Source organism: Heptranchias perlo, chromosome 44 (genome assembly GCF_035084215.1).
Source record: "Heptranchias perlo isolate sHepPer1 chromosome 44, sHepPer1.hap1, whole genome shotgun sequence".
In the NCBI taxonomy this organism is placed as follows: Eukaryota; Metazoa; Chordata; class Chondrichthyes; order Hexanchiformes; family Hexanchidae; genus Heptranchias; species Heptranchias perlo.
Window position 1 is genome coordinate 4021962 of NC_090368.1, and position 25274 is coordinate 4047235.

Sequence of the window (25274 nt, forward strand, 5' to 3'; positions counted from 1 at the left end):
ATGAGAAAATGTCGCAAGTGTCCCCACTGACCCACCCGGGACGAACGGGAGGTGGGCAAACCACAGCCGTTGACCCCCCCATCTCATGTTGCCACAGAGACTCCTCCAGGTTGATGAGATACAGAAGGGTACATTTTTCACTTGCCCCTCAATAGCAACTTGATCAGGAATCTGTCAGACCTGCTATTTGCCATTCATTATGGCAGTATGGCTGTTCCTATTAAATCCCCCTCCTTCCCCCCCAAACAAAAATCCCTCTCCTCCTTCACAAATTGAAGTAGCAATAACTAGGGCTAGGTTACAGGCAATTCTCATCCATGTTTTCAAATCCCTCAATGGCCTCGCCCCTCCCTTTCTCTGTAACCTCCTCCAGCCCTACAACCTTCTGCACTCCTCCAATTCTGGCCTCTTGCGCATCCCCCGATTTTAATCGCCCCCACCATTGGCGGCCGTGCCTTCAGCTGCCTCGGCAATAAGCTCTGGAATTCCCTCCCTAAACCTCCCTCTCCTCCTTTAAGACGCTCCTTAAAACCTACCTCTTTGACCAAGCTATCGGTCACCTGTCCTAACATCTCCTTTTGCGGATCGGTGTCATCTTTTGTCTGATCATCGCTCCTGCGAGGCGCCTCGGGACGTTTTACTACATTAAAGGCACTGTATAAATGCAGGTCGTTGTTGTGAGAACAATGACCCATCAATTCAAGTCTTGATCACTGGAGTGAAATAACATTTCAGGTCGACGACCGTTTGGCAGAACTCCCAGTTTTTGTCTCACCCGGACAGGTGTCACCGGACAACGACCAGGCCAGCCACCGACAGAAGAGTGTTTGAAGCCAAAGGACATCATTGGTTCCGAAAGTGCCTGCAGGAGTTTCCCGATTGCCCCTGCCCTTGGAGATGCAAAAAAAAAAACACGGGAGGAAAGCCGTTTTTTTTATCCATTAGCTCAGGAGGTGGTAGAGAGAGCCACCCTGCATTAGAAAATCTTTTCATCCCTTCTGTTACCATGGCAATTAAGACGCAATTCTCATTATAGAATCATCCCTGTCTATCACCTTCTCTTACCCGTCTCACCTACTCAACCCACCTTATTGCACATCCATTTATCCAGCTCACCTGGCTATTTCCAACCTGCCCCAACCCAAGGACAGGTAAACCCACCTTGAGCGGAACAACAAGCCACAAGCATTTTTCCTAATTAACTTCTTAAAATATTTTTTCCCTACACAGCCAACTGTAAAGTTCATTTACCCCCCCACCCAACTTCTCTTACTCTCCTAAAGTACGGATCCACAAGCACCTTGCCCAAATGAGCCTGGGCTGCGAGTGTGCCGGCAAGCTATTCAACCACAAGAGGCACACCAGCCAGCTCCGTCCTCGCCCGAGGTCCGCACCTGCACTTTCCCGCAGGAGTCACTGGACCGTTTCTCCCCACCCCCCCCCCCCCCCCCACCTTTAGCTAAGGGACATTGAGGCAAATGGCAGTGTCCCGCCCTGGGGACCAGTTTACATTATCATAGAGCAGGGATGGATCCTGGGATCCTTTGGTCGATATAGCTCAGGTGTCGCAGTGTTATCTAGTGGGCAACTGGGGGGAATGTTTCTGGATCTATGCAGAAGATCTCAGATCACCAGGGCTGCCTCCCAAAAGTTCGGGGAAACCTCCCAATTGGACTGTCCCAATACTCAAGTCCAGATCACCACCGTCATTAGTATAAAAAGGGATGGGCACCTGCAACACTTCATAGCTCCATTGGGAGGGGGAGTGGGGGGGAAAAGAGAGAGAGAGAGAGAAAGGGGACAGTTTCAACTGAAGAAATCAAAATAATAATAATAATGAAAAAAAGGCACTCTCTTTGTAGTCCTAACGGCAATCGATTGCTCCGGGAGAAGCACATTCCCCCCTCCCAATGGAATTTCGGAACTTAGGGAGGGCAGAGTTCCGGCAGAAACAGCTCCCGCCCCCTATTCCGGTTCCTTCACCCCCCCGCCCCGCACCCCTCCCCAAACTTGTATCTTCATTTCATCCTCCCAGGCCCAGGGATTTCAGGGTCCAGGATTCAGTATAGACAATTGGGAATTCTTATGTTCGTCCTGCAGAAAGTATCTCAAGAACCTTAAAAACAAAAAGGAGAGAGAGGGAGCCTCGTCCTTCAAAAGGAACAAAGAATGGAAATGAAAGAAACAGCTAATAATACAATGCCCGATAAGAGTTGTTAAAAGATTAAAGCTTTGGATTGCTCAACAAATCTTCAACCTCAAACTCCATCCATCAACAGTCACAATCTCCGCTCCCTCCTCCTCCTCCTCCTCCCCATTACAGACTTCACACAGATCAGCTGAGATTATGAATCACCCTCTCCCCCCAACCCCCCTGCCATACCCCAAACCCCCTCCAGTCCCCAACAGCAAAGGGATCCAAAACGTCAAAGAATATACGAAGAAGCAAAGCTTAAATACTGTTTTCCAGGCTTGACATACTGGGAGGAAATGCCAGTGAGCGCGAGAGCGAGAGCGAGAGCGAGAGAGAGAGCGAGCGAGAGAGCGAGAGAGAGAGCGAGAGAGAGAGCGAGAGAGAGAGCGAGAGAGAGAGCGAGAGAGAGAGCGAGAGAGAGAGAGCGAGAGAGAGAGCGAGAGAGCGAGAGAGAGAGCGAGAGAGCGAGAGAGAGAGCGAGAGAGCGAGAGAGAGAGCGAGAGAGAGAGCGAGAGAGCGAGAGAGAGAGAGAGAGAGCGAGCGAGAGAGCGAGAGAGAGAGCGAGCGAGAGAGCGAGAGAGAGAGCGAGAGAGCGAGCGAGAGCGAGAGCGAGAGAGAGAGAGCGAGAGAGAGCGCGAGAGAGAACGAGAGCGAGCGAGAACGAGAGCGAGCGAGAACGAGAGCGAGCGAGAACGAGAGCGAGCGAGAACGAGAGCGAGCGCGAGCGAGAACGAGAGCGAGCGAGCGAGAACGAGAGCGAGCGAGCGAGAACGAGAGCGAGCGAGAACGAGAGCGAGCGAGCGAGAACGAGAGCGAGCGAGAACGAGAGCGAGCGAGCGAGAACGAGAGCGAGCGAGCAGCCTGGGTTAGAACCTTCTGCTGGGGAGTGCCAGGGCGCGGTGGGAGTGGGGGGGGTTTCTAGTGAGGGTAACGCTGAATTAAACCGCGAGTGAAGCTGGAATGGTTCAATGTTCCACTCCCAGACAGACAGGTCCAGTGGTCGATCTCAATGAGTTATCCACAGTGGCTCTGCGGGGGAGCTTACAGGAGCTGTAGTAGGTGGGTGTTGACTTTTAGACTAAGGAACACTTGGAGGAACTGCTCTTCTGCGGGCTGTCCAACGAAGTCTTGTTGCTTGAGGAGCCAATGCCCTAGGATTAGACAATAGAAATAGAAGAGTTAGACAAGAAGAAAAAAGACATCGTCAGGAATCTCTGATTTGCAAGGCCTCCGAATTGTTTTTGGGTGAGCCTCCCTCCCCCCTCCACCATCCCCACCTCCAATTTTCTTCCCGAATGTGCTTAAGGAAGAGATTTATGCTGGGGAACAGCACCGACCAATAGCCCTCTCCGGTTAGCTGGCCCGAGCAGCAATTCTAGCCGAGGCAGCGAGCGTCAGCAGGGGTAACGAAAGCTTCGGGAGGCGTCACAGGGAGAAAATCAGCCGGGGACTCCTCCTCTCCCTGATCCAAGTCCAGCGGAAAGTGCGAGTGCACGCATGTCGGAGGTGGCCCCCCCCCCCCTTGCCCTTGGTCCAATAAGCTGGTGACACTCGCTGTCTAGGCTCAAGACATGAAGACCGATCACTTGGGCAATGTCCTGGGGAGCAGACAGCACCTTTAAGAGGGGAGAGGCGAAAAGAGTAGGAAATCAATGCCTGCGCCCCGATAAACCCATAATCAGGCTCCCACATAGAGCAAGGAACAGGCGAGTGGGAAAGACTCTTTGGGGCTTGGGAGCCAGTCTACTGACAACAGTGCAAGGAAATCAGTCCTGCAGTAAACTTACCGATTTCTTGCTTGTCTTTATCAATATGTCGTGGGCCAGGGATTGAAATGCCTGTTAGTGATCAGACAGGGAGTTACGTTCAGTACGTACAGGATAACAGACAGGCTGGAGTGCACTTAAAAAGAAAAACTTTCAATTCTATCATCCTCACCGCATTGAAAAGCATTTCACGCAATGAATTATTTTTGAAGCTGGCTTACTGTAATGTAAAAAGATTTGCATTTATATAGCGCCTTTCACAGCCTCAGGACATCAGCCTGTGAAGTACTTTTTTTTCTTTAAAAAGTGTGGTCGCTGTTGCAATGTGGGAAACGCGGCAGCCAATTTGCGCACAGCAAGATCCCACAAACAGCGATGAAATAAATGACCAGCACGTCTGATTTAGGCGTTGACTGAAGGATAAATATTTGCCCAGGACACCGGAGAGAACTCCTCCTGCTTGTCTTCGAAATAGTGGCCGTGGGATCTTTTACACCCACCCGAGAGGGGCAGACGGGGCCTGGGCTTAACGTCTCATCCGAAAGACGGTTTTTCTCAAACAGAGCAGCCTGGTTGGCGCTCGACGCCTTCCCTCGAGTTTGATAGACCTGCCTGCTGGGTACCGAGCTGTGGGGTTTAAATGGAGGCCAGGGTTCAATCCGTGTCGTCCGTAAGACGGCACCTCCGACAGTGCAGCACTCCCCTCAGCACTGCACTGGAGTGGTCGGCCTGGGTTGTGTCTTGAACCCTGGAGTGGGGACATGAACCCACAATCATCTGACCCAGAGGTAAGAGTGCTACCAACTGATTATAAGGGTGCAAGATGCTGCTGATTTAAGAAGTTATTAAAGTCCGCTAAAGTTTTATGTCTATAGTTTACTAGTGTTGTGCCAACATTGGTCTATTTTCGCCTAACAATTCCCAAGTCCGTCTAGTCCGACGGATCGTCTGGCCATTATCACATCGCTGTTTGTGGGAGCTTGCTGTGCTGCAAAACGGCTGCCGCGTTCAAAAGTACTTCATTGGCTGTAATGCGCTTTGGGAAGCCCTGCGGTCGTGAAAGGCACTGTGTAAACGCAAGTTCGCTCTTTCCCTTCCTCTCACGATCCGCAATGTTCGATCGTTGCTCCGATCTCGGGTGCGGCAGCAGTGGGTCAACTACAGGTGGCCTCACTGCCCCTAGGATGGGGTTTGGGGTGGGGGGGAGTGGGGGGTGAGTAAGGTAGTAAGTCAGCCAGGTTTCCCGCTCGTGATCGCTGTTCAGTCAGTCCTGGTGCAGGTCACAAGTGCGCGCAGGATCGGGCTTGGCTGTGAAGCCCCTGCAGCTGAATTGCCTGCTGGCACTTAAGATTTCACACCCAAAGAATGAGGACTAGGCTAAGGTACTGGAGGGCAGCTCCTCCCCCTGGACCTTCCCCCCCCCCCTCCCCAATGTATGTTGGCACCTTGAGGAGTGGGGGATAAAGAAACCAGAAAATCGACAGAAGAATAATTAGTTTCAACTACAATTTGTGTTTATAAAGCAGCTTTGATGTTGTAAAACGTCCCAAGGTGCTTCACAGGAGCGATAATCAAACAAAATCTGATAATCCGAGCCACATAAGGAGATATTAGGGCAGGTGACCAAAAGCTTGGTCAAAGAGGGAGGTTTTAAGGAGCGTCTTAAAGGAGGAGAGAGAGGCGGAGAGGTTTAGGGAGGGAATTCCAGAGCTTAGGGCCCAGGCGGCTGAAGGCACGGCCGCCAATGGTGGAGCGATGGAAATCGGGGGATGCGCAAGAGGCCGGAATTGGAGGACGTAGAGATCACGGAAGGGTTGTAGGGGCTGGAGGAGGTTACAGAGAGGGGGAGGGAGGGGCGAGGCCATGGAGGGATTTGAAAACAAGGATGAGAATTTTATAATCGAGGCGTTGCCGGACCGGGAGCCAATGTAGGTCAGCGAGCACGGGGGGGTGATGGGTGATCGGGACTCGGTGCGAGTTAGGATAGTTACCAGAGTCAAACAGTAAAATAAAGAAAGAGGGAGGGGCTGGCTTCGCTCGGGCATGTTAGTGACTCGACAGGAAGTAAACTCCCTAACCTAACGTGAGGCTCAGTTTCCCAGGGAAAATCCCAGCTATTTTAAGCCAACACCCTTGTTATCTTCACTGAACAAGAAGGGAGAGTCTCGCAGCTTTACCCAAAATTGCGTACTTGAATGCAGAGTCTCAAATTACACCTGCCATTTAAAACGTACGAGACAAAAATACAGAATCCAGGAAAACGTACACCTGAAAGTGCCCTCAGGCCGACCTTAGTCACGGATTTCAATTAAAACTTCATCTGGTTTAATTAAAAACATGGGAGTGCTCCATCCACCTCCCCCAGGGTTTGAATCTGCTGCTCCCTCTCAGGAGTGTGCTGTAGGACGGGGAAAATGACCAGTGCAGCGCTGAGGGAGTGCTCCACTGTCGGAGGTGACGTCTTTCGGATCCCGTGTAAAAGATCCCACGGCACTATTTCGAAGAAGAGCAGCAGGGGAGTTCTCCCCTCCCCGGCCTCCTGTGGTCACTGTTGTAATGTGGGAAACGCAGCAGCCAATTTGCGCACAGCAAGATCCCACAAACAGCAATGTGATAAATGACCAGATCATCTGTTTTTTTTTTCCCCAGTGATGTTGGTTGAGGGATGAATATCCCCAGGACACCGGGGAGACCCCCCCTGCTCTTCTTCGAAATGGCGGCCGCGGGATCTTTTACGTCCACCCGAGAGGTTTAACGTCTCGTCCGAAAGACGGCACCTCCGATGGTGCGGCGCTCCCCTCAGCACTGCAGTGGGAGAGTCCGCCTGGATTATGGAGTGGGGACTCGAACCCACAACCTCCTGACTCAGAGGCTACCCACTGAGCCACAAATGACACTCGTAAATAGGGCGAGTAATCGGTTATCGCTCAGCGACCCTCTCTCCGGGGCCCCGTAAAGCACAATCGCAGATGCGGGCAGCCAGTCGCGCCACGTGTAGCAAGTTCACGAGCCCATCACTAGCTCTGCCCCTAGACCAACGTACGAGTGACACGGAGGGGAGCCGATAAGAAAATTTAAACTCGGACATTTCTTTTCCCAAACCTTTCCTGGTTAAAATGAGAGGAACTCGTCTTACCTCTTCCACGTTCAAGCTAGATTTGGCACTTGTTTCGAAGAATCGGATCCCGTGATCCTTTGCCAGCTGCAGCCAAGAGAAGAACAGACACAAAATTCAAGTTTATTATTACGGGATGCCCGGGTCTGGGTGTCGTGGCGACTGAAGGCCCGCTTGCACATTCCTTGGCTTTCAAAGAGCAGAATCAGGCAGAAAGACACTGGCGTTAACCGTAATTCTCTGTAAAGTCTTTTCCCCTTTCACCTCCAGGGGAGGAGAGGAGAGGAGAGAACTGCCTGACGATTCCTAACTGGCGTACGGTTCCAGGGGAGCTGGCCAACGTTTCTAAACCGCTATCGGGAGGGAAAACTCAGGCTTCAGGACACGGGCACTGCCCTTCCAAGCAGTGCAGTGCTGGATTCCTGCCCTCATTACCGAGGATTGATCCTTCAACTGCCTCTGTGTCCCACTCTCCTTGTACAGTGCAAGATAAATCATATTTAACCAGGTGTTTCCACTTGTGGAGGGAGTCCAAAACTAAAGGAATATAATTATAAGATAGCTGCCAATAAATCCAAGATTTATCCATCTCCCGGGTATGCAAATACTACCATTTATAGAACTATACTGCAATCCATTAGCAGTGACTATGACACAATGTGTGTTATTTTAAATGTTTAACTAATGCTTGCTTATTGCAAATGAATTGCTATCATTATACGATCAGGAAACACTGAACAGGCTGGGGCTCTTTTCTCCAGAAAAGAGAAGGCTGAGGGGGTGACCTGATCGAGGTCTTTAAAATTATGAAAGGGTCTCGATAGGGTAGACGTAGAGAAGATGTTTCCACTTGTGGGGGGAGACCAGAACTTGGGGTCATAAATATAAGAGAGTCACTAATAAATCCAATAGGGAATTCAGGAGAAACCTCTTTACCCAGAGAGTGGTGAGAATGTGGAACTCGCTCCCACATGGAGTGGTTGAGGCGAATAACATGGATGCATTTATGGGGAAGTACATGAAGGAGAAAGGAATAGAAGGATATGCTGATCGGGTTAGATGAAGTAGGGAAGGAGGAGGCTCGTGTGGAGCATAAACGCCGGCATGGACCAGTTGGGCCGAATGGCCTGTTTCTGTGCTATAAAATTCGATGCATGTAAAGAGAAGAGGTGAGAAGATTGGGGAATCACATTTCGCATTTTAAGCCACCGTTTATAAGATCCCCGACCTAATTGTAAATATTACTGTTTATAAAATTCCTGATCCAATTGTAAATATTCTGCCCGGCTCACTATTGCGGTTATGCAGTGTGCATTCAAGAGAGTGTAATCTGCTCTGCCAAGAGGATCTGCAGCTGAGGGGAATAACATAGATGGATTTAAGGGGAAGCTGGATAAACACATGTGGGAGAAAGGGACTAGAAGGATATGCTGATAGGGTGAGATGAAGAGGGGTGGCAGGAGGCACGTTTGAAGCATAAACACCAGCATAGACCAGTTGGGCCGAATGGCCTGTTTCTGTGCAGTAAATTCGCTGTAATTCTGGGTGATGCTTCCTTCACCTCCAGCCTCACTATTTCCATCACAATCTTTCTTGCTCCATAATTAAAATCAGCACAATTACGCTCAGCGCTTCTCTGAAATTTTCCTCTCTCGTACCTCCTAATTCCCTCGGCCTACCACACACACTCTTCCTACCTCCCTGCATCCTCGCTGCGTTGAAACCGAGACGTACCTCACCGTCTCCTACTCTTAACTCATTCTTTCCCCAGCGCCTCAAGCTTCCACAGCCCGATCTACAAGCCTCCACAGCCCAAACACTACACAAGCACATGGGAGTCGGGATTGTCCAACTCACCTTCTCTGCCTTGTCCTTGGCCACCTTCCTTTTACTTTCCATGTCACACTTGTTTCCCAGTAACATTCGCTCGACCGTTGCCGAGGCGTTCTGCGTGAAGGAAAGCATCAGCCATTAAACCCTCGAAGATTAGCGTTTACAAGTCACAAAATAAATATTGCATAGAGAGGACGGAAGACTTGCATTTCTAATCGGGCCTTTCACGACCTCAGGGCGTCCCCAAAGCGCTTTACAGCCAACGGAGCACTTTTTTGAAGCGTAGTCACCGTTGTAACGTAGGGAAACGCGGCAGCCAATTTGGGCACAGCAAGATCCCACAAAACAGCAATTTGTTAGAGGCCAGGTAATCTGTCTTAATGATGTCGGTTGAGGGATAAATATCGGCCCCAGGACACCGGGGAGAATCCCCCCCTCCGCCCCGCGCTCTTCTTCGAAATAGTGGCCGTGGGATCTTTTACGTCCGCCCGAGAGGGGCCTCGGGTTTAACGTCTCATCCGAAAGACGGCGCCCTCCGACAGTGCGGCACTCCCTCAGTACTGGCACTGGGAGTGTCGGCCTGGATTGTGTGCTCAGGTCTCTGGAGTGGGGGCTCGAACCCACGACCTTCTGACTCGGAGGCGAGAGAGAGAGCTACCCACTGAGCCACGGCTGACACAACGCATGTAAATTAAATGCTAAAAGGAAGCTCCTGGGGAACGAGATAGTGCAATGGATTCTTTCCCCCTCATGCCTCCGCAAAGCGTAGTCACCGTCGTAATGTAGGAAACGCGGGACACTTCTCTAAGTCAATGGCGCATTATAAATGTTGTTCACTGTCTTTTCACTTCTAGCACCTGCGTTAAAATTTTTTCCAGACTTACGGGATAAAAGTTCCTGCTCTCTGGTGGCTGTAAGAGCCCTACATGAAATGAGTTAGTCAGTCTCAACATAGACCTTAGGAGTTATGGACCTGCAGCCCAAAACTGCCTCTAATTCAGCTGCATCTTTGCACAAATTTGGCAATCTCGCTCACAGAAGCTGTGGGGCGGGCAGGCATTGGGTGGGACCGCTGGGTGGGCGGTGGGGCCCCGCCACAGGTGTGTTCTGGCCGGTATGTGGGAGTTGGTCTCACCTCTTTAATGCTCTTCATCCAGTTCTGTATGTTCTCGAAAGACTTCTCATCGGTGATGTCGTAAACCAGTATTATCCCCTGCGGCAAAAAAAAAAACCAGACTGGCATCGCAAAGTGCTTCACGCACAACGAATTACTCTGAAGTTTAATGACTGCCATGTAGGCAGGCGCAACAGCCATTCTGCACACAGTAAGAAAGAAAGAAAGAGAAGAGGAGAGGAGAGAGAGAAGAAAGAATAGGAGAAAGAAATAAAGAAAGAGATAGAGGAGAGAAAGTAAAAAGAGAAAATAGAGAGAGAAAAAATTAGACAAAACGCTTCCTACCATCGCTCCTCTGTAATACGCGGTTGTGATTGTTTTAAATCTTTCCTGTCCGGCCGTATCCCTGAAAGTGGAAACAGTAAAAAGGAATCACCATCTGGACAGAAGGACGTAGCATTAAGGACCGAAACCATAGAGAGCTCTGGCAAGCAATGTAACTGGCCAGCAGCACCTGGCTCCCTACGCGAGGCGAGGGGGAGGGCGGGAGGGAGCGAGGCGGGGGGGGGGGGGGGCCCAGCGAGGCGAGGGAGGCGTGAGTATCAGTGATCGTCACTTAAATCTGCACGTTTATGTCTTTTGCTCCCATCTATCCTCCCTCCGAGATCTCTGCGCTCCTCCAATTCTGGCCTTGTGCGCATCCCCGATTAAGCACTTTTTGAAGTGTAGTCACTGTCGTTATGTAGGCAAACGTGGCCGTCAAATTGCGCACAGCAAGATCCCACAAACAGCAAATGAATGAATGACCAGTTAATGGAACCATTCTGTGGAAGGGTAGGGGAGTCCTGACCAATATTTATCCATCAACCAACGTGACTAAAATCGATTACCTGGTCATTATCGCATTGCTGTTTGTGGGATCTTGCTGTGCGCAAATTGGCTGCCACGTTTCCTGCATTACAAGTGACTGCACTTAAAAAAAGTACTTCATCGGCTGTAAAACGCTTTGGGACATTCTGAGGTCTTGGAAGGCGCTGTAGAAATGGGAGTCCTTTCTTTCCTCCTCTTCATCTGCTTTTGCTGGTGTCGGTTGAGGGAGGTAACGTTGGCCAGGACACCGGGGAGAACTCCCCTGCTCTTCTTCGAACAGCACCGTGGGATCTTTCGTACCTCATCTAAAAGACGGCACCTCCGACAGTGCAGCACTCCCTCGGTACTGCGCTGGGAGTGTCGGCCTGGATTCCGGGGTTCAGAAGCAGGGCTTGAACCCATGACCTTCTGACTTGCAGGCTGAGAGTGCTACCCACTGAGCCAAGCTGACGCACCAGTGGGTGAACCTCCCTTTAAAGCATTAGGCGGGGGGGTGGGGGGTCAATATTCACATTGAAGGGTGGGTACAGTCACCAACTACGGTGATTCAGCACTCACCAGACTTGTAACTTGATTTTCTTCCCGTCGACTTCCACAGTTTTGATCTTAAAGTCGATACCTGAGGAGACGAGGAAAGATATTAAATTACTGGCTGAATAAAAAATGCACAAAGTACCCGGAAGGGCTGGGAAACTGGAATAAGAACAAAAAATGCTGGAAATACACAGCAGGTCTCTGTCGAGGGAAGGAACAAGTTAATGCTTCAGTCAGAGACCACCCTGCTTCAGGACTGGAAACTGTGAGCAAGCCCCTTAAGGAGTTTCCCTACGTTACAGCAGCGACCCCTCCTCAAAAAGTACTTCACTGGCTGTAAAGCGCTTTCGGGACGTCCCGAGGTCGTGACAGGCACTGTAGAAATGCAATTTCTTTCTTTCGTTTACTCCCCTCCTCCTCCTCTCCCGAAGAGACTGACTCTGGCCGGGGGGCATCGTTCCGCGGGGGTGGATCCCTCCAGGGGCCGGCCCAACGTGACAATGCCTTCACGCGGGGCCCCCCCCCCCGGGGCGGCGGCGGCGAGATATTCGACCGTGGGTGGGGACGGAACGTTGGCGAGTCGCCTCTTGCCCTCACCGGGCATCCCCCGTGCACCGCGTAGCCATCGGGAGCGGGAGCCCTGGCTGATTTCTCCCCCCCTCTCTCTCTCTCTCTTTATTAAACTGCGGAATGAGTTGGTCTAAATATGGGAGTGGGTGGAAGAATGGCAAACGAAACTTAATACAGGGCAATGTGAAATACAGCACATCGGTCGGAAAAAAAAGTTATCAACACATGCACCAACCAAGTACACGCACAGAGCAAAGGGGGCAAAACCTTAAAATCAGAGCTCGGCCGCTCAGGGGTGACGTCAGGAAGCACTTCTTCACACAAAGGGGAGTGGAAATCTGGAACTCTCTCCCCACCAACCGCGCCCCCCCCCACCCACCAGAAAAAAGCCTGTTTGGGGCTGGGGAGGTCTATTGAAAATTTCAAAACCTGGAGGTCGATAGATTTTCGTTGGGTAAGGGTATTAAAGGATACGCAACCGAGGTGGAGTTAAGATCCCAGGTCGGCCGCGATGTCATCGAACGGCAGAGCAGGCTCGAGGGGCTGAATGGCCTCCTCCTGTTCCTGTGCGAGTGGCGTTGAGGTAGCCGAGGAGGAGGTGGGAAAGAGACCAGAGTCTCGGCAGCTATAATGGTCAACCTGTACAGAGCCTGTACAATCAACAAAGCTAACAGAATGGAAAGAATTCGCATTTCTATCGCGCCTTTCACCACCTCAGGACGTCCCAAGGCGCTTTACAGCCGATTAAGTACTTTTGAAGCGAGGTCACGGTTGTGATGGAGGACTCGTGGGATCTTGCTGTGCGCAAATTGGCTGCCGCGTTTCCTACATTACAACAGCGAGTACACGTCAAAAGTACTTCCATTGGCTTGCAACGCGCTTTGGGACGTCCTGAGGTGATGAAAGGCACTTTATAAATGCAAGTTCTTCGCCTCTCTGTTGTCCTTATTCCCCTCAAGGGCATTGTTCTGCGGCTCAGTGTTTGAACATCCTGGTTCCTATGCACTCCAGGTCAGTCAGGAAGCCTGTTGCAGTAATCGCTATTTACCTAAGGCGCTCGGTTTCACCCGGTACACTGTTACACAGAAAAGTGAGTGCGCAGGAACGGCCCTGCATTTACACAGGGCTTTCTCATCATCTCTCAGAAAGGTCTCAAAGCGTCCTACGCAGGGATGGTTTAATCTGTGCGACGACTGTTCTCATGTGGTTAAACGTGGCAACCACATTATTCCAAAGCACACATTGTATGTATAAAGAAAAATGAAATGGCTCTGCGCTGTCCTCCAGTATCGGCTGACTGGTTTTCTCTGCGGGGGTGGGGGGAATGTACAAAACTAAGATGATACCAGAACTGAGAGGGAAGATTGAACAGGCTGGGGCTCTTTTCTCTAGAAAAAAAAAGAGAAGGCTGAGAGGGTGACCTGATAGCGGCCTTTAAAATTATGAAGGGGTTTCGATAGGGTAGACGTAGAGAAGATGTTTCCACTTGTGGGGGGAGACCAGAACTAGGGGGCCATAAATATAAAAGAGAGTCACTAATAAATCCAATCGGGAATTCAGGAGAAACTGCTTTACCCAGAGAGTGGTGAGAATGTGGAACTCGCTCCCACAAGGAGTGGTTGAGGTGAATAGCGTAGATGGATTTAAGGGGAAGCTAGATAAACACATGTGGGAGAAAGGGAACAGAAGGATATGCTGATAGGGTGAGATGAAGAGGGTCGCGTGGAGCATAAACACCAGCATGGACCAGTTGGGCCGAATGGCCTGTTTCTGTGCTGTACGTTCTATGTAATTTTGTACACAAGGCCCCATAATGGGATGAACCTAATTACTAACCTCTCCGTGCGTGGGAGTGTCAGCCTGGGTTACGGGCGGGAGTCTCTGGAGCGGGGCTCGAACCCACGACCTTCTGACTCAGAGGCGAGCGCGCTGCCCGCCGAGCCACCGCGGGCCATCCCCTGTCTACGCGGAGACAGCTGACCAGCAGCCACTCAGGCGAAGTGTTGAATGCTGCTGCAGCTTCCATAGCAACACAACCACAACATGAACCAATGCCTGTGATGAGGGAAGGGGATGGGATGGAAAATTAGGAGTTTTAAAAAAAAAATGACCCTTTCGATGTGGCTGAATCATGTTTTGAAGAATGCGGAGCCACAGGAGTCTGAAAAGATAATCTGTGTTGAGTGGAAATGATGCTGAACTTTCTGCTTGGCAGACGGAAGAGATGCATTTGCTCACAGATTCCTGCACTGAAGCAAACTCAGCCACGCGTGCTCCCCAAACATGACCAGGCACGCAGAGCTCAAACGCCTCTCTTTTGCCAAAAGGTTTTTTTGAGCCCGTAATCCAGGCCGACACTCCCAGTGCCAGAACCGAGGGAGCGCTGCGCTGTCGGAGGTGCCGTCTTATCGGATGAGACGTTAAACCGCGGCGCCCCCTCCCCCCGTCTGCCCTCTCAGGTGGCCGTGAAAGATCCCGCAGCCACTACTGGAAGAAGAGCAAGGGGTGGTGTCCTCCCCGGTGTCCTGGGGCCAGTATTTATCCCTCAACTGACATCACTAAAACAGACGGTCTGGTCACTATCACATTGCTGTTTGTGGGATCTTGCTGTGCACAAATTGGCTGTTGCGTTTACCTACATTACAACTAAAAGTGCTTAATTGGCTATAAAGCGCTTTGGGACGCCCTGAGGTTGTGGAAGGACTGAGGGAACGCTGCACTTTTGGAGGTGCCACCTTTCCCTTAAAGAGGTTAAACCCAACAGCTCAGCTGTGATTCTACCCACCCCCTCCCACAGTTGAATAGCACGCTGTCTGTTCAGGTGGATGTTAAAGTTCCAATGGCACTATTGGGAGAGGAGAAGGGGAGTTCTCCCAGTGATCTGACTCCATCCGTTAAGCAACACCGGTCGATAAACACACAAGACTTTAATTGTCCCAGAGAGCCTCACAAAAGGTAAGTACAGACAAGGGAAGCTTGTGGTGTCGGCCGCGGCTCAGCGGGTCGCACTCGGAGTCAGAAAGTCGTGGGTTCGCGTCTCGCCCCAGAGACTCGAGCCCGTAATCCAGGCCGACACTCCCGGCGCCAGTACTGAGGGAGCGCTGCGCTGTCGGAGGTGCCGTCTTATCGGACGAGACGTCAAACCGAGGGCCCCGTCTGCCCCATCTCAGGCGGACGTAAAAGATCCCACGGCAGAAGGTGGTGGGTTCACGGTCCGCTCTAGAGACTCGAGCATAGCCTTCTGATTCGGAGGAGAGTGTGCCATCGCTGAAATGCTATACAAACGCAGCATTTTAAAAAAAATACAAACCCTCTCCAACACCCAATCACTGCCAAAAACATTCCTTAATGTGTTGGCCGGACAGACAGCAAACTACAGAGCAGAACTGGAATAAACAAGCCTACAGAAACAGTATGGGTACACTGCATACTGTGTTTTTTCTCTTAATATTTCCTGTTTACAGGCTTCAACAAGGAAGTAAGTCCCAAAATGTCGGTAAACACCCTGGCTGCTCAATTTTGTTTTGAATGTTTGTCGATGTCACTGTTTCTCACCTTGAATAGACCTCAGTCCTGTGTCATAGATGCCTTCCAGTATAAACTGTTTGACATCAGAATGATACCGCGGCTTAAATTACGAGGACAGGTTGCATAGACTAGTCTGTATTCCCTCAAGTATAGAAGATTAAGGGGTGATCTAATTGAGGTGTTTAAAATGATTCGATAGGGTCGATGGAGAGAAACTATTTCCTCTGGTAGGGGAGACCAGAACAAGGGGGGGCAGAACCTTAAAATTAGAGCCAGGCCGTTCAGGAGGTGATGTCAGGAAGCATTTCTTCACACAAAGGGGAGTGGAAATCTGGAACTGTCTTCCCCAAAAGACTGTGGATGCTGCAGGGGCAGGGATTGAAAATTTCAAAACTGGGATTGATAGTTTTTTGTTGGGTAAGGGTATAAAAGGATACAGAATCAAGGCAGGTAGATGGAGTTCAGATACAGATCAGCCATGATCTGACTGAACGGCGAAATGTGCAAGAGTGTGAGGCATCGAGTGAGAATACGGTTGGGTTGGGCTGGAATGCGATGCCTCCACTGTTGAATGGCCTGATGACAATGACTCAAGAAACCCTGGGAGAGGTTAGCAGATCTTGTTACACACAGGGGGCTAAAGACATGGAACACTTTACCAGAAAGGACAATCCACATTTGCTTTTAAAAGGGACGGAGATCAACCATGATCTAACTGAATGGCGGAGCAGGCCAGAGGGGCCGAATGGCCTCCTAATGTTCCTACATGAAAGGGAAGTGGATGAATATTTGAAAGAGAAAAATTTAAAAGGGGTACTGGAGGATGGGGAATGGGACTAAGTGAAGAGTTCTTTCAGAGAGCCAGCACAGAGACGACGGGCCGAACGGCCTCCTTCTATTATTATTCTAGGTGAGAAAGCCGCCTCTGGGTGAGGAACCACGGGGCAGCCAGTGATTTGGGGAGGGTGGGGGGAAAAAACAGTAGGGACATATTTTCTTTATATAAAAAAGCTTTCAGCTTTAAGAGTGCTGCTAACTTTGCTTGATTACACGCGGTAACTTCACAAAAACCACTTCCAGTTACAGGAATTCCGACAAGAGGGCACATACGAAGAGGCTGAGGCTGTGTGACGGAGATACACCACTTCAGAAGTGCAAATATGTTAAATATGCTGCCCTCTGGCATTTCTAAGCATTCTGTAACACGCAGGTCAACACATGGGGGCGCAGGAATACTGCAGAAAACCAGAAAGATGGAATAGGCGGTGTTGGTCAGCAAATTCTCCCCGTGCTTTTTTTTTGGGGGGGGGGGCGGGGGTTTTAAGGCAAATTGTCACTCGTTTCTCCCTCTCCCTTCCTCCTCCAACTCTGCTTCTGGGAAAACTAACGAGAGACGCACCCCACTGCCAATTCCCCCCCCCACCCCCCACCCCCCGAAGTGTCTTGATAGGGGCGTTCACAATATCCCTCAGTGCCCCTGGGTTGGGGAGGGAGGGAGGGAGGGAGGGAGGGAGGGGGGAGGGAGGAAGAGTCATCGTGGCTCCTGCTCCTGAAACCCTGTCCGCGTGGACCCCGTGCTGGAAGGTCAGCTTGTGCGGACATCTGGCAAGGATCCAGCTGTGACGCACCTCACGGTCGAATGACCTGCCGACACTCTCTGCCCAGGCTCACACGGGCTGTATGACTAGTTAGGTGCCTGCGCCCAGGAAGTCAGTCAGCACCTTTTAGGCAGCAGGGGAGATGGTGAGGAGAACATAGTGGCTTAAAGGGGGAAACGAGTAACTCCAATATTCCCTCCTCCCCTCCCATGTGGGGGTTTGAACGCCTTGCTCCTGTTGACACATTGTCCTTGATGAAGCACTTGGGAGGGTAGAAAGGACAACAGTGTTTGATGGGACAGTGTAGAGGGAGCTTTACTCTGTATCTAACCATGCTGTACCTGCCCTGGGAATGTTTGATGGGACAGCGTAGAGGGAGCTTTACTCTGTATCTAACCCGTGCTGTACCTGCCCTGGGAGTGATTGATGGGACAGTGTAGAGGGAGCTTTACTCTGTATCTAACCCGTGCTGTACCTGCCCTGGGAGTGATTGATGGGACAGTGTAGAGGGAGCTTTACTCTGTATCTAACCCGTGCTGTACCTGTCCTGGGAGTGTTTGATGGGACAGTGTAGAGGGAGCTTTACTCTGTATCTAACCATGCTGTACCTGCCCTGGGAGTGTTTGATGGGGACAGTGTAGAGGGAGCTTTACTCTGTATCTAACCCTGTACCTGCCCTGGGAATGTTTGATGGGACAGTGTAGAGGGAGCTTTACTCTGTATCTAACCCGTGCTGTACCTGCCCTGGGAGTGTTTGATGGGACAGTGTAGAGGGAGCTTTACTCTGTATCTAACCCTGTACCTGCCCTGGGAGTGTTTGATGGGACAGTGTAGAGGGAGCTTTACTCTGTATCTAACCCTGTACCTGCCCTGGGAGTGTTTGATGGGACAGTGTAGAGGGAGCTTTACTCTGTATCTAACCCTGTACCTGCCCTGGGAGTGTTTGATGGGACAGTGTAGAGGGAGCTTTACTCTGTATCTAACCCTGTACCTGCCCTGGGAGTGTTTGATGGGACAGTGTAGAGGGAGCTTTACTCTGTATCTAACCCTGTACCTGCCCTGGGAGTGTTTGATGGGACAGTGTAGAGGGAGCTTTACTCTGTATCTAACCCGTGCTGTACCTGCCCTGGGAGTGTTTGATGGGACAGTTTGGAGGGAGCTTTACTCCCTCTACACCGAGGGGGGAGGTGGGGGGGGCTGCTTAAAAACCTAAACAATGGGAGAAAATAACTGTCGAATTTTTTAAAAAGGACCGAGGACACTGAGATTGAAGACAAAATAAATACTTACGGATACGACACACAACGCCCATTTCCTTCCCCCTCTTACTTCAAAAGCATTTTTCTGTGATTTTGAACGAGGATATTTACAGAATAAATAGCGTACTTTTTTTTATTGCTATTTAGGATGCAAGGTCTGCGGTGCGGAATCCTGCCCAAGGGAGAATCCTCGGTAGGTCACAGACCTCCCCTTCCCCCTTCGCTCCAAGCAGACCTCCCTCCTCCAAAAAAAAACAGGACAGAGGAAGCCTTCATTTACCCCCATCCCTTCCCCTCCCACCCCACTCTACCCCCCCCCCCCCCCACCAATAGTTTGGGTTGTAATGCATCAGATTTAAGGTCCTTGAGGTAAGGGGACAAAATACCACTGTCCAGTCCCTTGCACTGGTCTCAGCCTTGGCTCAGTGGTTGCACTCTTGTCCCTGTGGGGCTGCGGCCTTTCTCTCCAGAGAAGATGAAGGTCGAGGGGTGACCTGATAGAGGTCTTTAAGATTATGAAAGGGTCTCGATAGGGTGGACGTAGAGAAGATGTTTCCACTTGTGCAGAGTCCAAAACTAGGGGCCCATAAATATAAGAGGGTCACTAATAAATCCAATCGGGAATTCAGGAGAAACCTCTTTACCCAGAGAGTGGTGAGAATGTGGAACTCGCTCCCACGTGGAGTGGTTGAGGCGAATAACATGGATGCATTTATGGGGAAGTACATGAGGGAGAAAGGAATAGAAGGATGTGCTGATCGGGTTGGATGAAGTAGGGAAGGAGGAGGCTCGTGTGGAGCATAAACGCCGGCATGGACCAGTTGGGCCGAATGGCCTGTTTCTGTGCTATAAAATTCGATGCATGTAAAGAGAAGAGGTGAGAAGATTGGGGAATCACATTTCGCATTTTAAGCCACCGTTTATAAGATCCCCGATCTAATTGTAAATAATACTGTTTATAAAATTCCTGATCCAATTGTAAATATTCTGCCCGGCTCACTATTGCGTTCAAGAGAGTGTAATCTGCTCTGCCAAGAGGATCTGCAGCTGAGGGGTGGACGCTCCTGCCAACTCTAACTCCGCTGATGCCCGCCCACAGCCTGGCCCAGTTTCCCTCAACAACTTGTGGGTCAAAGTACGACATAATAGGCTGGATATTATATTTCACCCTTCCCCAAAACAATGTGACATTGGATCACCCACCCGGGACTAAGAGGAACAAATGATGTGCCAGCGAGTACAGGAATACAAGGGCTGCATCCAGAGCTTGTTGTCTGGCAGGTGACCCTTCCTTCCTTGTTAGTATCCAACCTCTCGCTCAATTGTACTGTGGTCAGTTCGCCTCTGAACTTTCTTCTCTTGTCCCTCTTAATCTCCGAATCCCCCCCTCCGTCCTACGCACCCTCCCTCTTCCATCCGTGCCTTTGTTACCTCCGGACTCCGACTATTCCAATGCTCTCCTGGCTGGCCTCCCACCTTCCGCCCTCCGTAAATTGAGCTCGTCGAAAACTCTGCTGCCCCCCTATCCTAACTCGCACCAAGTCCCGTTCACCCATCACTCGCTGACCCACATCGGCTCCCGGTCCGGCAACGCCTCGATTTTAAAATTCTCAACCTCTTGTTCAAATCCCTCCACGGCCCTACCCCTATCTCTGTAACCTCCTCCAGCCCCTACAACCCTCCGAGATCTCTGCACTCCTCCAATTCTGGCCTCTTGTGCATCCCCCCGATTTCCATCGTTCCACCATTGGCGGCCGTGCCTTCAGATGCCTCTGGAATTCCCTCCCTAAACCTCTCCGCCTCTCTCTCCTCCTTTAAGACTCTCCTTAAAACCTCCCTCTTTGACCGAGCTTTTGGTCACCAGTCCTAATATCTCCTTATGTGGCTCGGTGTCAAATTTTGTTTGACAATCGCTCCTGTGAAGCGCCTTGGGACGTTTTACTACGTTAAAGGCGCTATATAAATGCAAGTTGCTGTTGACGTTCCATGTATCCTCAAGTGTTGAAATCATTGCATCGTCTCCCACTCTACCTCAATTCTTTCCCAAGACCTCAAAATGATAGCACAGCAGGAGGCCATTCGGCCCATCATGCCTGTGCCAGCTCCATGAAAAAGCTACCTAATTAATCCCATTCCCAATTACTCTTTTCCCCCTAGCCGTGCAATTTTCTACCCTTCAAGTATTTATCCAATTCCCTTTTGAAAGTTACGATTGAATCTGCTTCCACCGCCCTTTCAGGCAGCGCATTCCAGATCGTAACAACTCGTTGCGTAAAAAAATGTTTCCTCATCTCCCCCTCTGGCTCGTTTGCCAATTATCATAAATCCGTGGAACTCCTCCCTCCCTCCAGCATTTAGCACCCAAACCTGGCGTCTTCTAACCAACCGTCTCCGACTGGTTTCGTCTTCGCTCCTATTCTCCTCCACCTTGGGTCCTGATCTGCGGCCCTTCACCTCAATTTAATATAAACGCCAGCTTTAAAAGTCTAGGAGGTTATGCTTGAACTGTATAAAACACTGGTTAGGCCACAGCTAGAGTACTGTGTTCAGTTCTGGTCACCACGTTACAGGAAGGATGTGATTGCACTAGAGAGGGTGCAGAGGAGATTTAAGAGGATGTTGCCAGGACTGGAGAATTTTAGCTATGAGGAAAGACTGGGGCTGTTTTCTTTGGAATATTGGAGGCTGAGGGGAGATTTAATTGAGGTGCATAAAATTATGAGGGGCCTAGATAGAGTGGATAGGAAGGACCGATTTCCCTTAGCAGAGGGATCAATAACCAGGGGGCATAGATTTAAAGTAATTGGTAGAAGGATTAGAGGGGGAGCTGAGGAAAAATGTTTTCACTCAGAGGATGGTGGGGGGTCTGGAACTCACTGCCTGAAAGGGTCGGAGAGGCAGAAACCCTCACTGCATTTAAAAGGTACCTGGATGTGCACCTGAAGTGCCGTAACCTACAGGGCTACGGACCAAGAGCTGACTAGCTCTTTCTCGGCCGGCACAGACACGATGGGCTGAATGGCCTCCTTCTGTGCCGTAAATTTCTATGATAAAACTATTTATGAAAAGGGCAGCATACGCATTCACTCACGTCAGACTATTTTCGCTCAGCCTCGAGTGCGGACAGCAGCGATAATTTCCAGACGTGCATTTCGGTTGGTTGACAGAGAGTTGCATCGCACGGATGAGACGTTAAACCGAGGCCTCCCTCTGCCCCCCCCCTCTCAGGTGGACGCAAAAGATCCCACGGCCACTATTCGAAGAGGAGTTCTCCCTGGCGTCACGGGGCCAATATTTATCCCTCAACCAACACCACTAAAAAGCAGACGATCTGGGTCATTCATCCCATTGCTGTTTGTGGGATCTTTCTGTGCGCAAATCGGCTACATTACGACACTTCAAAAGGCACTCCATTGGCGGTAAAGCGCTTTGGGGCGTCCTGAGCTTGTGAAAAGGCGCGATAGAAATGCAGGTTCTTTCTTATTAAAAGGAGGGGATAAAAAATCATCCAGGGCTACCTAGTAACAACTACTGGAAAGTGCATAGGAGAATGGGATCAGGCGCCTCTCCATTGCCCCCTCACTGATCTAGGTTTGTACAAGAAGAATAGCCACCCGAGATGAGGAACCAAAGGGGGGTCCAGCTGCCACGGGACTCTCCCTACATTTCAACAGTGACCACACTTCAAAAAGTACTTCATTGGCTGTAAAGCGCTTTGGGACGTCCTGAGGTCGTGAAAGGCGCAAAAGAAATGCAAATTCTTTCTTTTTTTTAACCCCCCCTGTATTAGTCAGGACCTACAGGAGAAGCAGGGGTGAAATAAAAAGCAGAAGATGTGTGTGATTTTTTTTAAAAATTGTGTTGCACCACACACACACTCTCAGGTTCTGGTTTGATGCACAGCACATCCTACATCACTGATCAGACCTTACTCGCAGGTAGGTTGACAAGAAAGACAGAACTTGCATTTATATAGCCCCTTTCACGTCCCAAAGCTCTTTACATCCAATTTGGACACAGCAAGGTCCCACAAACATCAATGAGATAAATCACCAGTTAATCTGGGTTTTTTTTCTGAGGGATAAATATTGGCCCCAGGACAACGGGGAGAACTCCCCCCTGCTCTTCTTTGAAATAGTGGCCGTGGGATCTTTTACATCCACTGAGAGGGGCAGACGGGGCCTCGGTTTAACAGCTCATCCAAAAGACGGCACCTCCGACAGTGCAGCACTCCCTCAGCACTGCACTAAGGGATCAACCTAGATTATGTATTCAAACAAACAATTTCATTTAGGTAGTGCCTTTCATGTCCTCAAGGCGCCCCAAAATGCTTCACAGCCTAGCAATTAATTTTGAAGTGCAGTCTCTGTTGTCGTGCAAGCAAACACGGCAGCCAAATTTGTACACAGCAAGATCCCACAAACAGCAAGTAAGATGAATGACCAAATCATCTGTTTTTTTGGCGTGATAAGAACATAAGAAATAGGAGCAAGAGTAGGCCAATCAGCCCCTCGAACCTGCTCCGCCATTTAATAGGATCATGGCTGATCTGATCCTAACCTCAAATCTAAATTCATGTCCAATTTCCTGCCCGCTCCCCGTAACCCCTAATTCCCTTTACTTCTCGGAAACTGTCTATTTCTGTTTTAAATTTATTTAATGATGTAGCTTCCGCAGCTTCCTGGGGCAGCAAATTCCACAGACCTACCACCCTCTGAGTGAAGAAGTTTCCCCTCATCTCAGTTTTGAAGGAGCAGCCCCTTATTCTAAGATTATGCCCCCTCGTTCTAGCTTCACCCATCCTTGGGAACATCCTCATAGCATCCACCCGATCAAGCCCCTTCACAATCTTATATGTTTCAATAAGATCGCCTCTCATTCTTCTGAACTCCAATGAGTAGAGTCCCAATCTACTCAACCTCTCCTCATATGTCCACCCCCTCATCCCCGGGATTAACCGAGTGAACCTTCTTTGTACTGCCTCGAGAGCAAGTATGTCTTTTCTTAAGTATGGAGACCAAAACTGTATGCAGTATTCCAGGTGATGTTGGTTAAGGATAAAATGTTAGCCAGGACACCCGGGAGAACTCCCCCTGCTCTTCTTCCTACAGCGGCCGCGGGATTTTTTTTAAAAATACGTCCGCCCGAGAGGGGCAGACGGAGGTCTCATCCGAAAGACGGCACCCCCGGCAGCGCGGCGCTCCCTCAGTACGGGCGCCGGGAGTGTCGGCCTGGATCGTGGGCTCAAGTCTCCGGGGTGGGGGCTCGAACCCACAGACTTCCCGACTGAAGACGTGAGAGTGCTACCCGCTGTGTCAAAACAGATACTTGAGGTTTTATGTAAGTTTTATATATATACACACACACACATTGGGTGGGACTTAGTCAGGGGCAGCAGCTAGCATTATTCTAGTTAGGAGGCTTCGGGGACATTGAGAGCACCGAAAGCATGAAAGTTTTTTAAAAAGTTGAGGGGTCCACTATACAGCCTGCAGCGTCCGATAGAATCCAAGTGGAGAGGGGAGGTGGATGGGGTGCGAGAGGGGAGTTTAATGCAGGCACCAATGCTATGAATACTGATTGGCATCCTGTTGATTCAGTGCAACGATTCCCATTGTATGCCTCCCCACTCCTACGCTGTAATGCCTCCTTTATACTGTACCCAGTCACTCGGCTATTCCTGGGCTGCGGTGAACTTGCCAAAGTGAGCAAGCCCAAAACACAACTGAACAAAATAAAAGAGAGAAAAAATCAGAATCATTTAGTCGCAGATGAATACATTAGAGACGAAAAGTGCTTTCAAGAGAGAGACAATCCCACTCACCCAACCATCTGCAGGAATATCCCACCACACAATAAAAGTTTTTAAAAAACTTTTTTCCCCTTTAATATATATAAAGTTTCCCCCCCATATTTTGTATTAAAATAAAACAAACATACACATAGCTCCAGTGTATCCCAAACTGACATGGGGGGGGGGGGAACTTTGCAGAAGAGATTGAGAGAGGAGGAAAAGTCTCTCTCTCTCTCTCTCAAACTTCTTTAAACTCACCGATGGTTGAGATATACGTGGTATTGAAGTTATCCTCGGCGAAGCGAATGATCAAGCAAGTCTTGCCCACCCCGCTGTCGCCTATCAGCAGCAGTTTGAAGAGATAGTCGTACGCTTTCGCCATTTTGGACCCAATTCTTCCTGTGAGAAGGAATTGGGACTCTGGAAAGGCTGAGGTTTTTTTTTTCTCTTCCCTCCCACATCAAGGAGTGGCCTCAACTGCGGACCTTATACGCAACCTCTGGCAAACCAGTTTTTTTTTGAGTGGGGGGGACTTTCCTGTCGAAAAAAAAAGTTCTCGCAAAGTCCTGGCTACTGCACAACTTTCTTAAAGGGGAGGGGGATGTGGAAAATTTCTTTAGGGGGAGAGAAATTCGGCTGATGAGACAATTTAAAGCCCCCCCCCCCAATATTTTCACATTTTGGATGGAAAATAGTTGGATATTATTTATTATATTAAAGTGCTGACACAATGATTCACAAGCAGAAACTATTGGCCATTTTGCTTAAAGTTATGTTTTCCGATTTTGAATCCAGCCCATTTTGACTGAGCAATAAGGGAGTGTTGGTCCAGAGTCACCGGACAAGAATCAGTCCAAGTGCCCCTTTTAGGGCACTGCTACTTCAGGGAAAAAACATCTGGTCCAACCAAACTAAAAGAAGCTCAACATAAGCAAAAAAAAAAATAACCTTCCCAACAAAATCGTCATGTTGCGATCGGTGTCCTGCACCCTGCGGTGCCCACCGGTCGCGAAAGGCCTCAAGCACACTGGCGTATTCCCTCTTCAAGACCAGGCCATGCCGGGAGGATGAATGTTTGCTGGGTTTTAGGTGGGAGAGG

The 25274-nt window shown here is 50.0% G+C and overlaps 1 protein-coding gene across 1 annotated transcript; it reads right to left on the reverse strand.

Annotated features, from left to right (window-relative positions):
- Positions 1–3109: 3109 nt before the first annotated feature.
- rab13 (RAB13, member RAS oncogene family) lies at positions 3110–24689 on the reverse strand. The gene is made up of 8 exons (XM_067976117.1): positions 24434–24689; positions 11451–11511; positions 10368–10428; positions 10044–10121; positions 8933–9022; positions 7097–7162; positions 3982–4032; positions 3110–3345 (listed from the first exon to the last, which is right to left on the reverse strand). The coding sequence occupies exons 1-8, from the start codon at positions 24555–24557 to the stop codon at positions 3268–3270; spliced, it is 609 nt and encodes a 202-aa protein (XP_067832218.1). The 5' UTR covers positions 24558–24689; the 3' UTR covers positions 3110–3267.
- Positions 24690–25274: the final 585 nt, after the last annotated feature.

Coding starts and splice junctions, on each gene's coding strand:
- rab13 (XM_067976117.1), bottom strand. CDS start 24,557: ATGGCGAAAGCGTACGACTATCTCTTCAAACTGCTGCTGATAGGCGAC. Junction 11,512..24,433: donor CACGTATATCTCAACCATCG/GTGAGTTTAAAG, acceptor TCGTCTCCTCAG/GTATCGACTTTAAGATCAAA. Junction 4,033..7,096: donor CTAGCTTGAACGTGGAAGAG/GTAAGACGAGTT, acceptor GATCACTAACAG/GCATTTCAATCCCTGGCCCA.